This window comes from Pelodiscus sinensis, chromosome 1, assembly GCF_049634645.1.
Source record: "Pelodiscus sinensis isolate JC-2024 chromosome 1, ASM4963464v1, whole genome shotgun sequence".
NCBI classification, from domain to species: Eukaryota; Metazoa; Chordata; order Testudines; family Trionychidae; genus Pelodiscus; species Pelodiscus sinensis.
Window position 1 is genome coordinate 176,237,798 of NC_134711.1, and position 13,303 is coordinate 176,251,100.

Sequence of the window (13,303 nt, forward strand, 5' to 3'; positions counted from 1 at the left end):
TTCAGGCCACTTGTCTATCCATCAGCTAAATAACAAATTCCAACTGCCAGGCTTAGGTTGCCAAGGTAGAAGGCAGAAAGGGAGTGGGCAGCAGTAGCAGCAGTATATAGAGCATGACACCACCAGAAGAGGGAGCCCCTCTCAGGAATTAGTTATGTGCAGACCAAGTCAAGGCAGGTCAGGGTAAGCTGTCTGGCTGTATTCCTGTGATTTTTTTTCACTGTTATTAGTTAAGTGAGTTGAATCAAGTATAGTGATATGAAGAAAATGGAATCTAAGAAAAATGTCATCAACAAGCAACTGTAACAGTGAATGGTGTACAGCTAGAAGGAACTGTTTCCTAGTTTAACACTCTTCCAAAATGATTTCACTAAAGGTGAAAGCAACAGGAAGCTGTAAAACATGGAAGGCGGTGATGAAAAAGAAATCTCAAAATATGTATTTTGCTTACATTGGACATCCATCTAAATAGCTAAATATCCACCGATGACTGGAGTCAGGTTGACACAGTTACATGAATTTTGACAATCACTATTAAGCATCAGATTCTACTAATCTTACAATGAGGACAGCTCTACACTAAAAGGGAAAGTTGTTAATTATGTAGGTGGAGTCGACGCACCTTTTTTGAGTTTCTCTGCCATCCGTACAGCAGGAGGCTGATGAGAGCAAACACTCCCATTGGCTTCCCATACTCCTTGTAAGAGAAGGAGTACCGGCTGCCAATGGGGGTACCCTCTGAGTTCAATTTAGTGGGTTTTTACTAGACTCACTAAATTGAACTCCAGAAGATCAATTGTGGCAGTGTTGATCTCCTGCCCACCCCAACCCTTGAAGACATAGCCTGAATTAGTTGCTGACAACATGAATAATCCCATTGATATCTATGGGGTTGTTCACCATTTAAACTATCATACAATGTAAGTGTGGCAGAATCAAGTTCTAAACCATTGATTGATATTACTAAACTTTATTATCTGTTACAACATTAAAAACATCTGATAATACTAAACATCACTGTTAAGGAATATTAGCTGGGTTTTTTTCTTCTTGTTCTTAATCCCCATAATCTGTAAGCCTTTGGAGCAAATTGTATGTTTCCTCTTTTTTCTTATCATTGGCTTTTGTAAACACATTAGCTGAAATGCAGTTCATGAACATATTTTTGTATTTCATCCTGGGTAGCTAAATGGTTCACTGACAACGTGTGTAACAGATCCATCTAAGTAGTTTTATTTCTGTTCTGAGATTATGGTTCTATTTGTTTCTCCAAGTTCAAAATATTTCACTGAATTGTTTTCTGAGCCATGATTTGGATTGTCTTTGAACAAGAATAAAATAGAAAATGAAAATGTGAATATAAGTAAGTGTCCACATGCAAACCTAATCCTCAATAATGAGAAACTTTATCCTGAAGACTAATTTAAAGAACAGCATGATTGTTTACTTGATACCAATGTTGACTCAGTAGTGTTGAATTAACCACTGATTTTAACTCAATTACAAAGTTTTTATAATTCTAGATTTATATCTGGGCTATCCCATGTATTTGCATCATCGTGACATATGGGTGGTGTGATTTTGAATGATATATGAAGAAAACAGATAAATGCCAGAACTGAGTAAAAAGCTACTATCTCAGGAATTCAGAAATTTTTATGTAAAGAGAGAGCTTTCTCTAAACAAAACATATTACTGTTGTTGAAATCCAAATTAGATCACAGCATTTATAGAACTTGACACTTGTGTTCATTAGGCATTATGGGTTTTTGAGTGTGATCCAGTGTCCATCAAAGTCGATGTAAAGATCTATCCTAACTTCTTTTTGATTTAGATCAGACCCTAACATTGTTCATTTTGTTTACTTTCTGGCACTTCAACTTAAATAATAGTAACTGTTCCACTTGTGTATTATTAGCATTTCTTTTTAGATTTATTACAATGAAAATCTATGTTAAATATGGTGCCTAAGCTCTCTCTGGCATGAAGTTCCTGCAGTTTATTTAGATTCATTTTGTATACTTGACATCCTGGAATCTCTAAATTACCTAATAAAAATGAAAATTAAATATGTGGAGGAAGAAAATATTAAAAGGATAATTATGTTTTGGTAACTGTGTACAAAACATTTAATATGCTTTTGCCACGTGCAGGGTTTTTTAAACATCAGTACAAAAAATTATATTTTAAAATGAAATGATCCATGTTACAGTATATTTGATTCACAGGTAATTAATCTGGCACACTTTTTTAATTTCAACACTGTAATAATTTTACATTATAGTCCACAAAATGATGCAATTTTCTAACAGAGTCATTATCTCACTGATTTTTATTAGGTCTGCATGTAGTTTTGAATTTTTGTTAAACAGAGACAAATTAAGGTCCAAACCTGTCTTCATGAAAGGAATGGAAATTGTGCCACTAATTTTAATGGGATACGGACCAGACCCTTAATTATGTTTTTCTGCCATTTTAGTATGTAGCTCTAGCTCAAAATATTTTCATTATTAAAATGTATTGCAGTCTTTCTCAAATTCTGACATTTACAGCCAGATGCTTAGATCATCATTTACAAAATGAGTTATTTGGGCAAGGCAGACAGATGGAAATGGGACAATGAGACTGTTTCTGAATATGAATGAACACAATTCCCACTACTAAGCAAAAACCCTAAATTTATTTTATTTCTAAATCTATTTCCAATAAGACTACATCCTCACTCGCTGTTTGGAAAAACTTCTCTGGCATAGACAGGAAGATCAAACTTTGGGCTAGTTTGTTAGAACTTCTGTTGGTTCGTGGTAGAGAGAGCAGGCTTGGGCCTTTCTGTCTCATACACATACCCAGATCAGATAGGGGACATCATTCTCTAAGCCCATAATAGCCCAAGGATTGCCAAGAAATTCCTCAAATCTCTGGCTATCCACAGAAGACAGGAACATTTGCACAGATTGCCAGTACTTTTTTGTGCTACCCCAGAGCCCTCTTTAATGCTGGTAGAGTGTGCGTCCCTTTTTCCCCACAGTTTGTTTCTTGGATCTCCCCACCTTCAGGGTGTTTCACAGCATAAAACCACTTTATGCTTATGTGAGTGAGCATCATCTTAACAAAGGGAATGCCACACCTGTTTCAAGGGAGATGATGTACTAGAGGACAGCCTGTTCTCCTTCCTGTCCCAATACCGTGGAACTTAAGGAACAGGATTCTGTTAGAAGTCAGTGGTCCTGTTTCCCTATTGCCTTGCACCTTGTGTCCTCACTTACCAAGTAAATACAAACAGGCCATGAAACTCTACTAAATGAGAACTTTCCATTTACTGACACTGGTGATAGTTTTCTTATGTCTGTTCTATGCTTGCTCTGCACACAAGTATATAAGAGAAAAAGGTGTAGCATACTGGAGATTCATATCTAGAGATGGACAGAACATACACCTAGAATCCATCACCCTCTCTGACATAGAAATCTCTCCCATTGAATAGAAATTCTGCAGTGTGTCAACCTTCCAGGACATACATCTGAGAACATGATTTGACTCTGGTTTTGCAGGCAGCAATAGGTTCCACTTGCTTTTGGAAGTTATCAAAACATGAAACAAATTTCATATAGCAGTTATGTAAACTTTATTTAGGGCTTACTTTGCGATATTTACTTCCTCAGTGAATTAGTATCTGAGACAAGAAGAAAGCTGTACCATGCAACAGCTAACCCCCAATCTTCACAGTGCATTAATATACTCTATTTCCGCATAAAAGTGAATACTGTAGGATTAAATGTACTATAACTGTACTATTTGTATTCTGGCATTTCTTTGTTGGGTGATGATTTATGTTGTCCACATGGGAATCACAAGGGAGTCACAATGTTTGCACTCTTGGGATGAGAAGGCGGGGGAGACTGTCAATCTAATATACCTATAAAACCTAAATAATTCCATTCTTATATACCACTAGGATAGCCAAGCATTATAAACAACCTAATCTTGTTACCAGAAAATCTTCTTTTAAAATGTGCTTAGATTTATTACACCATTTGTTTCACTATGAACCATGCAGTAGCAATCTTTGCACTTTATATGAATGCACTATGCTGCTTGATAGCTGTTAAAATCCTGTGATAATGAATGAGACTTCTCAAGCTGAAACATTTATAGACTTTAGCTGAAGTATTGTTTTATTTTTACATGCAGAGACTGATTTCTTTTTTCTTTTCTTGCTTGCATTTTTTTTAAGAGTTCTATCCCTTAAAGCTATTGACCTACAATTTTGGGGCACACTCTTCTTGCACACGCCTTTTTAATCCTTCAAAACTATTGCCTGGCACTATATGACTTGCAACCTATAGCTAGCTCCTTACCAGTGAAAGAGCAAGGCCTAAACAGTTTTGAATGTCTGTACCATATTTATAGGTCCAGTAATGCCTTCAACACCAGAGAACCTCTTCTTTCCCCAGCAAAGTAATTTCTCAACATGTGTGACTAGATATGAATAAGTCACACCCATGTTGAACAGCTATTCTGTTAATCCCAACAAAGTCAAGGAGTCTGCTTTCAGAGCAGAATAAGGCGCCATGTAATGCATCACCTTATTTGAGAATCATAAGTGACAAATGCTAGTCATATCACTTGGGCTATCTCTGCCTAAGTGAAGATTGTTACTGCCATGATTGATCTTCTGGAGTTTGATTTAGCGGGTCTAGCTAACACATATTAACTTGAAGTCAGAGGGTGCCCCTGCTGGCTGCTGGTACTTCTGTTAGTGGAAGGAATAAGGGAAGTCAGTGGAAGTGTTTGCGCCCATTGGCCTCCTGCTGTGGGGACTATGGGGAAATGCGAAACAAGGTACATCAACTCCAGCTATGTAATTAACACAGCTGGAATTGAGTATCTTCATTTGACCTTCCCTATGAGTGTAAACCTAACCTTAATGTACTCCTGGATGAGACTCAGAGGCTACAGGGAGGCGGGCAGCATGAGAATAGAATAGAATAAAATAGAAGTAGCTGAAAATTACTCTAAATTACTCCTGCTCCTCAGGATATGATATGATATGATCCTGTTGCCAACAGCATCATGCATGTATACAGTAAATGGTGCACACTAGTAAATGTCAGGTGTTTATTTTAGATTGTGGAGATGCTTTGAAACCTTATCACTTGTGTAGTGATCCCTGTGGAAGTTTGCCAGGATGAATATTGATAAAAATCCTGAGTCTTTCAACTGTCACTGCCCAATCAAGACAGAAAACCCTGGTTAGGGAGAGTTCAAGATCAAACTGAAGTAGAAGAGAGAGGAGTTGGGCATTATTGTACTGATTCCACTGCAAGTAGTGCATACATTACACATTTTTGATGATTATTCAGTTTAATTATGGTCTTGCATCCCCAGTGTTTCATTACAAAGTAATAAATTGCATTATCTCGTAATGACAAGTCCAGCGGTTTAACCTTCAGTAGTAGGATAGTTCTCGTACTTAACACCACCTGGCAATTACTCTAGTGCTTCGTTTCTGCTTGGAGAAAGAATGGGACTCTAAGCAATATTATGACTTGTCCTAAGGTCTTCCTTCTTTCCAAGAATGCAATCGTAAAACAATCTAGGGATGCATCATGCCCTCAGATTTTTTTAAGCAGAATTTTCTATCAATGTCAATGCTTGGGATCAGATTATACTTTCAGATTTCATTGTTTTCATCAAGCTGTTTTTCAGATCAAGGTATCAGATAGACAGTGATATGTAGGGAATTCAAATGTAGGCCCTGGTCCTTTAAACATTGAAGACATGAATAATTTTGCTCGTTTAAGTAGTTCTATATACTCAATCACGTGAATAAGTATTTTCAGTTTTTGGCCCTTTTGATTTTATGGGGTTATTAACACAATACGATTTTATTAAGGGTAGATTCATAGCCACAGTCTGATACAGTTTAAATTTTAAAAACATTTGCCATGCCACACATTTTTTATATGCTGGAAAGTTTATTTTGAATCTTATTATGCAGATGTGAAAAACAGTGATGGCTGTACAGCATATCAAGCAGTGCTTCTGCTTATTTTCTCTTCAATTCATTGTACTAGAGTCAAATGCTACGTATTGTAAAAATTCACTTGTTCTGAAAATATGAATATTTTTATCAACTGTTTTTTTCAATAGATAATTGCTAATAATTTATAGCTTAATTTTTAAAATTGTATGAAGGAATGATGAAACTAAGGAATGTTGTCAGACATAACTGTTGCTTTGTTTCTGAGAAAATGATCACAATGAATCAATGACTAATCGATATAGATGCTTATAAGAAAGCGTGAAATAGGTATGTTTCTGATCAGGTGCTATACCATTTGTGATGATATGGGCCAGACTGATCACCTGTTTTTAAGAATCAGGAAGGAATTTGTCTCAGAGGATTAAATTCCTCCGTTTGGTGGGATGTATCATTCTCTTTGCAGCCTGCTGGAGGCAGGATTGGGTTGGAAACAGGAGGGCTGTCTCTAGACTACACTTCTCTGTCGACAGAGAGATGTAGATGAGGCACATTGAAATTGCTAATGAAGCAGGGATTTAAATATCCCATGCTTCATTAGCATAAACATGGCTGCTGCTTTTTTTCGAAACAGAGCTTTTTCGAAAAAAGGTAATCTAAATGCAGATCTGTCGAAAAATAAACCCTTTTTCAAAAGATCCTGTAAACCTCATTTTTTGAGGAATACAAGATCTTTTGAAAAAGGGTTTATTTTTCGACAGATCTGCATTTAGATTAACTTTTTTCGAAAAAGCTCTGTTTTGAAAAAAAGCGGCAACCATGTTTATGCTAATGAAGCACGGGATATTTAAATCCCTGCTTCAGTAGCAATTCCAATGTGCCTCATCTACATCTCTCTGTCAACAGAGAGGTGTGGTCTAGACGTACCCTAGGATTCAAAGCTCAAATAATGTTATTGCAACAGCTTACTTGTTGGAATTTGTAGCCAGTGTCCATTGTGGATAAAGGCTAAAAGAGCCAGCTCTCAGAGGTAAATGAGACCTGGCATTTTATTGCTGGATCTTGATCATGTGGGGAGGAGTAGCCTGAAGTATTTGAATAATGAGGTGGATGCCCTCAATTTTGGTATTATGCTTGATTATGTGTGTGGCAGGTGAGGCCAAGTCTATGTTGTAGGCCAGGAGGGTCTAACCAGAGCTGTTGTTTGGTTTGTGGTTAAAGACTTATAAACAATTAAATCCCTGGTATGTGAGAACTAAGGATGACTGTGGTAGTCCCCCTCCGTAAAGTGATATTTATACACTTGTAGCTAGTTGTTTAAGCCCATTCCATGTGGCAAATAAAACATGGAAAATCAGGCTCCTAATTTCTAGTAAAGCAAATGAATTACAAAATAGTCTTGGAAAAATTATTGTCTTAAACTATTATTTTGTCAATTTTTGTTTCATTACTCCATTCCTTTCCTTTCAGCAATGGTAATTCTAAGCAATCTGGAACCAAACACAACGTATGAAATCAAGGTTGCAGCTGTAAATGGAAAAGGACAAGGAGAATACAGCAAAATTGAGATCTTTCAGACTCTACCCGTTCGTAAGTAATGCCTTTGTTTTTAAATGAAAACTTGATTTGTCATTCTATTTTATCTCTAATTCAGCTCATAATTTCAAAAATGATTCACTGTGAGTAAAATGCATGCTTTATACTACTGAATACTTCTAGATTATGATGTTACCTGACATCTCATTTTCAGGTCATTCGAATGACCCTAAATTAGACAATATCTTTAATTATTCATAGTTATCCGAACATTAGAAACATCTCCATTTTTGTATATCTAGGAGAATATAACATTAAAGCATATGAGCCTATAATCTGATCTCATTCACCTCTGGACTTCCAATACTCCAGTCATCTGAAGTGGGTTGTGCCCACGGAAGCTCATACCATCTACAGTAAAACTCCATTAGTCCGGCATATAATGCTCTGGGACTCCTGATGGTCCGGAACCATCAGGAACCTGGAAGTGCTGGGGCAGCTGGATAGGCTTCCCCCATTCAGCTGCTGCCGAAACTGACCAGCAGCTGAATCGGGGAAGCCGGGAGCAGAGCAGCTGGGGTGCTGCCGGGTTGGTCTCGTAGCGCTGCCCCTCGGGGCTGTGGGACCAACCCGGCAGCACCACAGCTGCTCTTGGGGATGCCTGGGGCAGAGCAGCTGGAGTGCTGCCGGGTTGGTCCCGCAGCGCCAAAGGATGGCGCTGCGGGACCAACCCGGCAGGACCCCAGCTGCTCTGCCCCAGGGGTCCCTGATTCAGCCGCTGCTGAAACATCAGCGGCTGATTCCAAGAAGCCCGGGGCAAAGCTGCTCTGCCCAGGGCTTCCTGGAATCAGCCGCTGATCTGTTTCAGCAGCGGCTGACTTGGGGACCCCTGGGGCAGAGCAGCTGGGGTCCTGCCGGGTTGGTCCCGCATCCCCGAGGGGCAGCGCTATGGGACCAACCGGGCAGTACCCTAGCTGTTCTGTCCCAGGCGTCCCCAAGAGCAGCTGGAGTGCTGCTGGGTTGGTGCTGTAGCGCTGGCCCTCGGCACTGCGGGACCAACCCGGCAGCACCCAGGCTGCTCTATTGTAGGCTTCCCCGATTCAGCTGCTGCTGAAACTGACCAGCAGCGGCTGAATCAGGGACGCCTGGGGCAGAGCCAGACTTTCATAAGGGGGGGCTATGAGGGGTCTGGGGTGGCATCCCCTCCCACCCCACTCCAGACCCCTCATAGCCCCCTCTTCTGATAGTCCACCATATCTGATAATCCGGCACCCCCTGGGTCCTAAAGGTGCCGGATTATCGGAAGTTTACTGTACATGTTTTGTTAATCTTTAAGGTGCTATTAGACTATTTGTTGTTTTAAGTTTTTCATAGTACCACTGACATTAATAAGAATAGATTTTAGCCATTTCAGTAAACATTTCCCCTATCAAATTGTCCCTTGGCCCTGTTCGCGGCAGTGAAGATCACCTTTGTCCCTTGCCTTCCCTATTTCATTGTCTGAGTATTTTGTTTATAGTTTATGTAGAAATTTGAGGTATATAAATTCCTTTATTTAAGACCTGCCTGACCCATTGGCTGTGTCTACATTGGCACCCTTTTCCGGAAAAGGGATGCCAACGAGATGAGTCGGAATTGCAAATACCGCAGGGGATTTAAATATCCCCCGCGGCATTTGCATGAACATGGCTGCCGCTTTTTTCTGGCTCGGGGCTTTGCCGGAGAAAAGCGCCAGTCTAGACGGGATCTTTCAGAAAATAAAGCCTTTTCTGGACGATCCCTTATTCCTCTTAAAATCAGGAATAAGGGATCTTCCGGAAAAGGCTTTATTTTCCGAAAGATCCTGTCTAGACTGGCGCTTTTCTCCGGCAAAGTCCCGAGCCGGAAAAAAGCGGCAGCCATGTTCATGCAAATGCTGCGGGGAATATTTAAATCCCCCGCGGCATTTGCAATTCCGACTTGTCTCATTAGCATCCCTTTTCCGGAAAAGGGTGCCAATGTAGACACAACCATTGTGTCTAATTGTTGCTATGTGAGTATGAACATGCCCCATCAATGGCATTTGGAGGGAATTCATAACTTTACATGTAATGATGCCATACATATTTCATCATGATATTACTGACCAGTGAATAATGAGTTTTCAAGTGATATGTTACAAGTCATACTGTGGGCAAAGATTATTACAAAAGCTTGTAGATTTGGCCACACTACATCACTGTTAGTCCATGTCCCCTACCTGACTCCGAGGTTTACCTCCACCTAGGCTTTTCCTCCAGGTTTCTCTTAGTTCCAATCTCTGCCCTTGAAATGAGGGCTCTTACCCCTACTAAAACATATCCTACTCTGGAATCTGAAGAGGTCTGCCACTGTAACTTTTCTCAAGAAATAGTGAGTGATCTTTGCCAATATTCTGGTCTGTGTCTGTGTGACCTCTGTCAAAGACCAACTTCTATTGAAGGCCTTTTTGTTGCAGCCCTCCATCTGGGAGGCTCGCCGCTCCAGAAGTTCTCTTTCAGGCTGCATGTTTTAGTAAATTCACCAGAAATCTCTAATTCTAGGCTCTCCCTTCAGCCTTCTGGCTCCCCTTGGGGATTAACTTCCACTGAAGCCTCCTGTCTCCCTTTGGAGTACACTGTGCCTGAGCTTGGGTAACTTTTATCAGGTCCAATTGGCTGTTTACTAATCCATCTCTTGGGACAGTCACTTAGACCCAGAAGACAGTCACTGGCAGTGTGGGCCCTAGAAGTTGGTCTGGGCTATGCCTAATGTTTGTTCCTTCGATAAATAGTTATAGCAAAAAACATATATTGTTGCCTTTGGGCCAATATTTGCCATGCTTACTCATACCTAGTAGGTTAATTTAGGGGTTAAAATACCTAGGATACTTAAAATCATGTCTGGTTTGCAATATTTCAAAATAAATGTGAAGCCAGAGTACTCCTAAATGACTGTTCATAATTACTTGGATTCAGATCCAAAGCTCATTGATATAAATGAAATGATTTCCATTAATCTCAATGGGTTTTGGATCTTGCATTTAGTTTCGAAATGTGAATCCCTATAATGTTAGTTATTTTAGGTGGATTCTGATACCACAGTAATGAGTACACATTTGTTTGCAAAACTATGGTGAAAAGAATAAATAGATGTGTAAGTACTTTAGGATGTGTTGACTGGACCAACTTGTTTTTTCTCAGCTGTTGAAATCATGATTGCTTTTGGTAGGAGTTTCATAGAAAGCTTTTCAATTTCAGGGTTGCATGGCTCAGTCATATAGTGCAATTGTTCATAGCAATTATGTCTAATTCTCAGTGTGTTCAAGCTGCTTCATTCTGTGTTTCAGAAAAGGTGGAAATAGTTCATAAATGCATATTGGTTTTTCTGGGAAATTTTGAAAGAAGATATTTCCCTAACATTTCCTCAGATTTTTCTTTCGAATTTTCAATGAAAAGTCAAAAGTTAAAATATATTTTGAGTAAAATTGTTTTCATTTAGAAAACAGGGTTGTTGTTTTTTCTTCTTTTCTTGGTTAAAACATAAGAAAAAACATGAAAGAAAAAAACTGATTACAAATCAAAATAATTTTGAAAAACAGTTTTTAGGCAAAACTTTATTACGGAAATACACAAAGATCTTCCTCTCTGAAATATTCAAAGTTTAAGTTTCTTATACATGGCAGTGCTCTCTCTCTCTCTCACACTCTCTCTATGTGTGCATGTGTGTGTGTGCGCGCGTGCGTGCGTGAGAAAGGGATCAGATAATCAGAGTAAAGATCTAACAGAACATAGAATCATAGAACTAGAACTGGAAGTGGCCTCAAGAGTTCATTAAGTCCAGTCCCCTGCCCTCACAGCGGGATCAAGAACCATCTAGATCAGTGTTTCTCAACCTTTTTTTGCTCATGGCCCCCTTCTAAGCCTCATTTATCATACGCCTGGCAGTTAAGTTTGGGCGGCCCCCTCAGAAACTTACTGTTGCCCCCTAATCTACTGGTTTTTTTCATGTGGCCCCATAGAAGTAAGGTGTGGCCCCCTGGGGAGCTATATGGCCCACATTGAGAACCACTGATCTAGATCATCCCTGAAGATGTTTATCTAACTTGTTCTTAAATATCTCCAGTGATAGAGATTCCATGGACTCCCTCAGCAATTTATTCCAGTGCTTAACCATCCTGACAGGAAGTTTTTTCTCTAAAACCTAACCCTTCCTGCAATTTAAGTCCATTGCTGCTGCTTCTGTCATCAGAGGTTGAGGAGAATGTTTTTTTTCCCTCTTCTCTGTAATACTCTTTTAGGTACTTCTTTCAGTCTTTCCTCATAGGTCATGTTTTCTAGAACTTTAATCATTTTGTTGCTCTTCTCTGGATTTTCTCCAGTTTTTCTTGAACACTCCTAAGATTTGGTGCTCAGGACTGGACACAATACTCCAGTTGAGGCCTAATTATCACAGATTAGAGTGGAAGAATCAGTTCTCGTGTGCTGCTTACAGCACTCCTGTTAATGCATCTAAGAATGTTTGCTTTTTTTGCAACTGTGTCACTCTCTTGACTCACATTATAATCCCGATCCCTTTCTGCAGTACTCCTTTCTAGACAGTAACTTCTCATTTTGTACATATGAAACTGATACTTCTTCCGTAAGTGGAGTACTTTGCATTTGTCCTTATTAAACTTCATTCTGTTTACCTCAAATCATTTCTCCAGTTTGTCTAGATTATTTTGAATTCTAACCCTGTCCTCCAAAACACTTGCACCCCTTCCCAGGTTGATATGATCCACAAACTTTAAACGCATGCTTTTGCCATTATCTAAATTGTTGATGAAGATATTGAAAAGAACCAATTGCAAAACTGATCCAGCATGACTGTGAACCACTCTCTGAGAACAGTTATCCTGCTAGTTATGCACCCACCTTATAGTGGCCCCATCTAGGTTGTATTTCCCTTGTTTATCTATAAGAAGGAAATGTGACACCATATCAAATGCTTTACTAAAGACTAGGTATATTATCTACCACTTCCCCCTTATCCACAAGGCTTGTTATCCTATCAAAGAAAGCTGTCTGATAACCATGAACCTGAGCTCCAGCACACCAAAACACAGCTTTCCTTTTAGCACTGCCAACTTCAGTTCTGTATTTAAAAATTTACTGTGATAAAAAATTCAGCTTAAATATTCCAGTGATAATAACACCTCTTTATAAGAATCAACCAGGGCAACATCAACCGGTGGATTTATTATAAAAATATAGTGTGTTTGAATTAAAATTTGATAAGTTTGAAGATCTTATAAAATTATTTTCTTCAGATTCATTCTTAATGAAACGATAATATTGAATAATATAAAAGAGCCACAGGTTTGCTTTTGGACAGTTTATTGTGAATGTTTATGACAGTTTATTGTCTGTTAATAATGATTAATTCCCACATGTTTTAAGTTAAAGAGGTGAATAATGATTTGCTGAATGATGCACTTATGTGCTTAAAATTAACCATCTGCTTTTCTAAATTAGTGCCTGCATATGGAGTTGTTTTTAAAGAGTTAAGTTTTGAAGAGCAAGAATATATGAAATCACAGAGACTGATACTATTTTTATTTTAAATCCCTTTTATTTTTAATGTATAAATCTTTGATATATTTTTAACAAACATGACAGCAATCATGATCATTGAGTATGTTACAGAAAGCTTGAAAACATCATGTTTGCTTGTGAATATTTTGATTAATAATTGTAGACAATCAAATAGTAAAAGTAAACATGTAAATAAAACACATAAAATAGA

The 13,303-nt window shown here is 38.7% G+C and overlaps 1 protein-coding gene across 2 annotated transcripts in view; it reads left to right on the forward strand.

Annotated features, from left to right (window-relative positions):
• The window catches only part of NCAM2 (neural cell adhesion molecule 2), a 547,839-nt gene that overhangs the window by 457,980 nt on the left and 76,556 nt on the right, over window positions 1–13,303 (forward strand). For both annotated transcript variants that reach the window (XM_075910051.1, XM_006128839.4), the window contains exon 13: window positions 7,454–7,573. In XM_075910051.1, coding sequence (XP_075766166.1) covers window positions 7,454–7,573 — 120 coding nt within the window. The remainder of the gene's footprint in view (window positions 1–7,453; window positions 7,574–13,303) is intronic.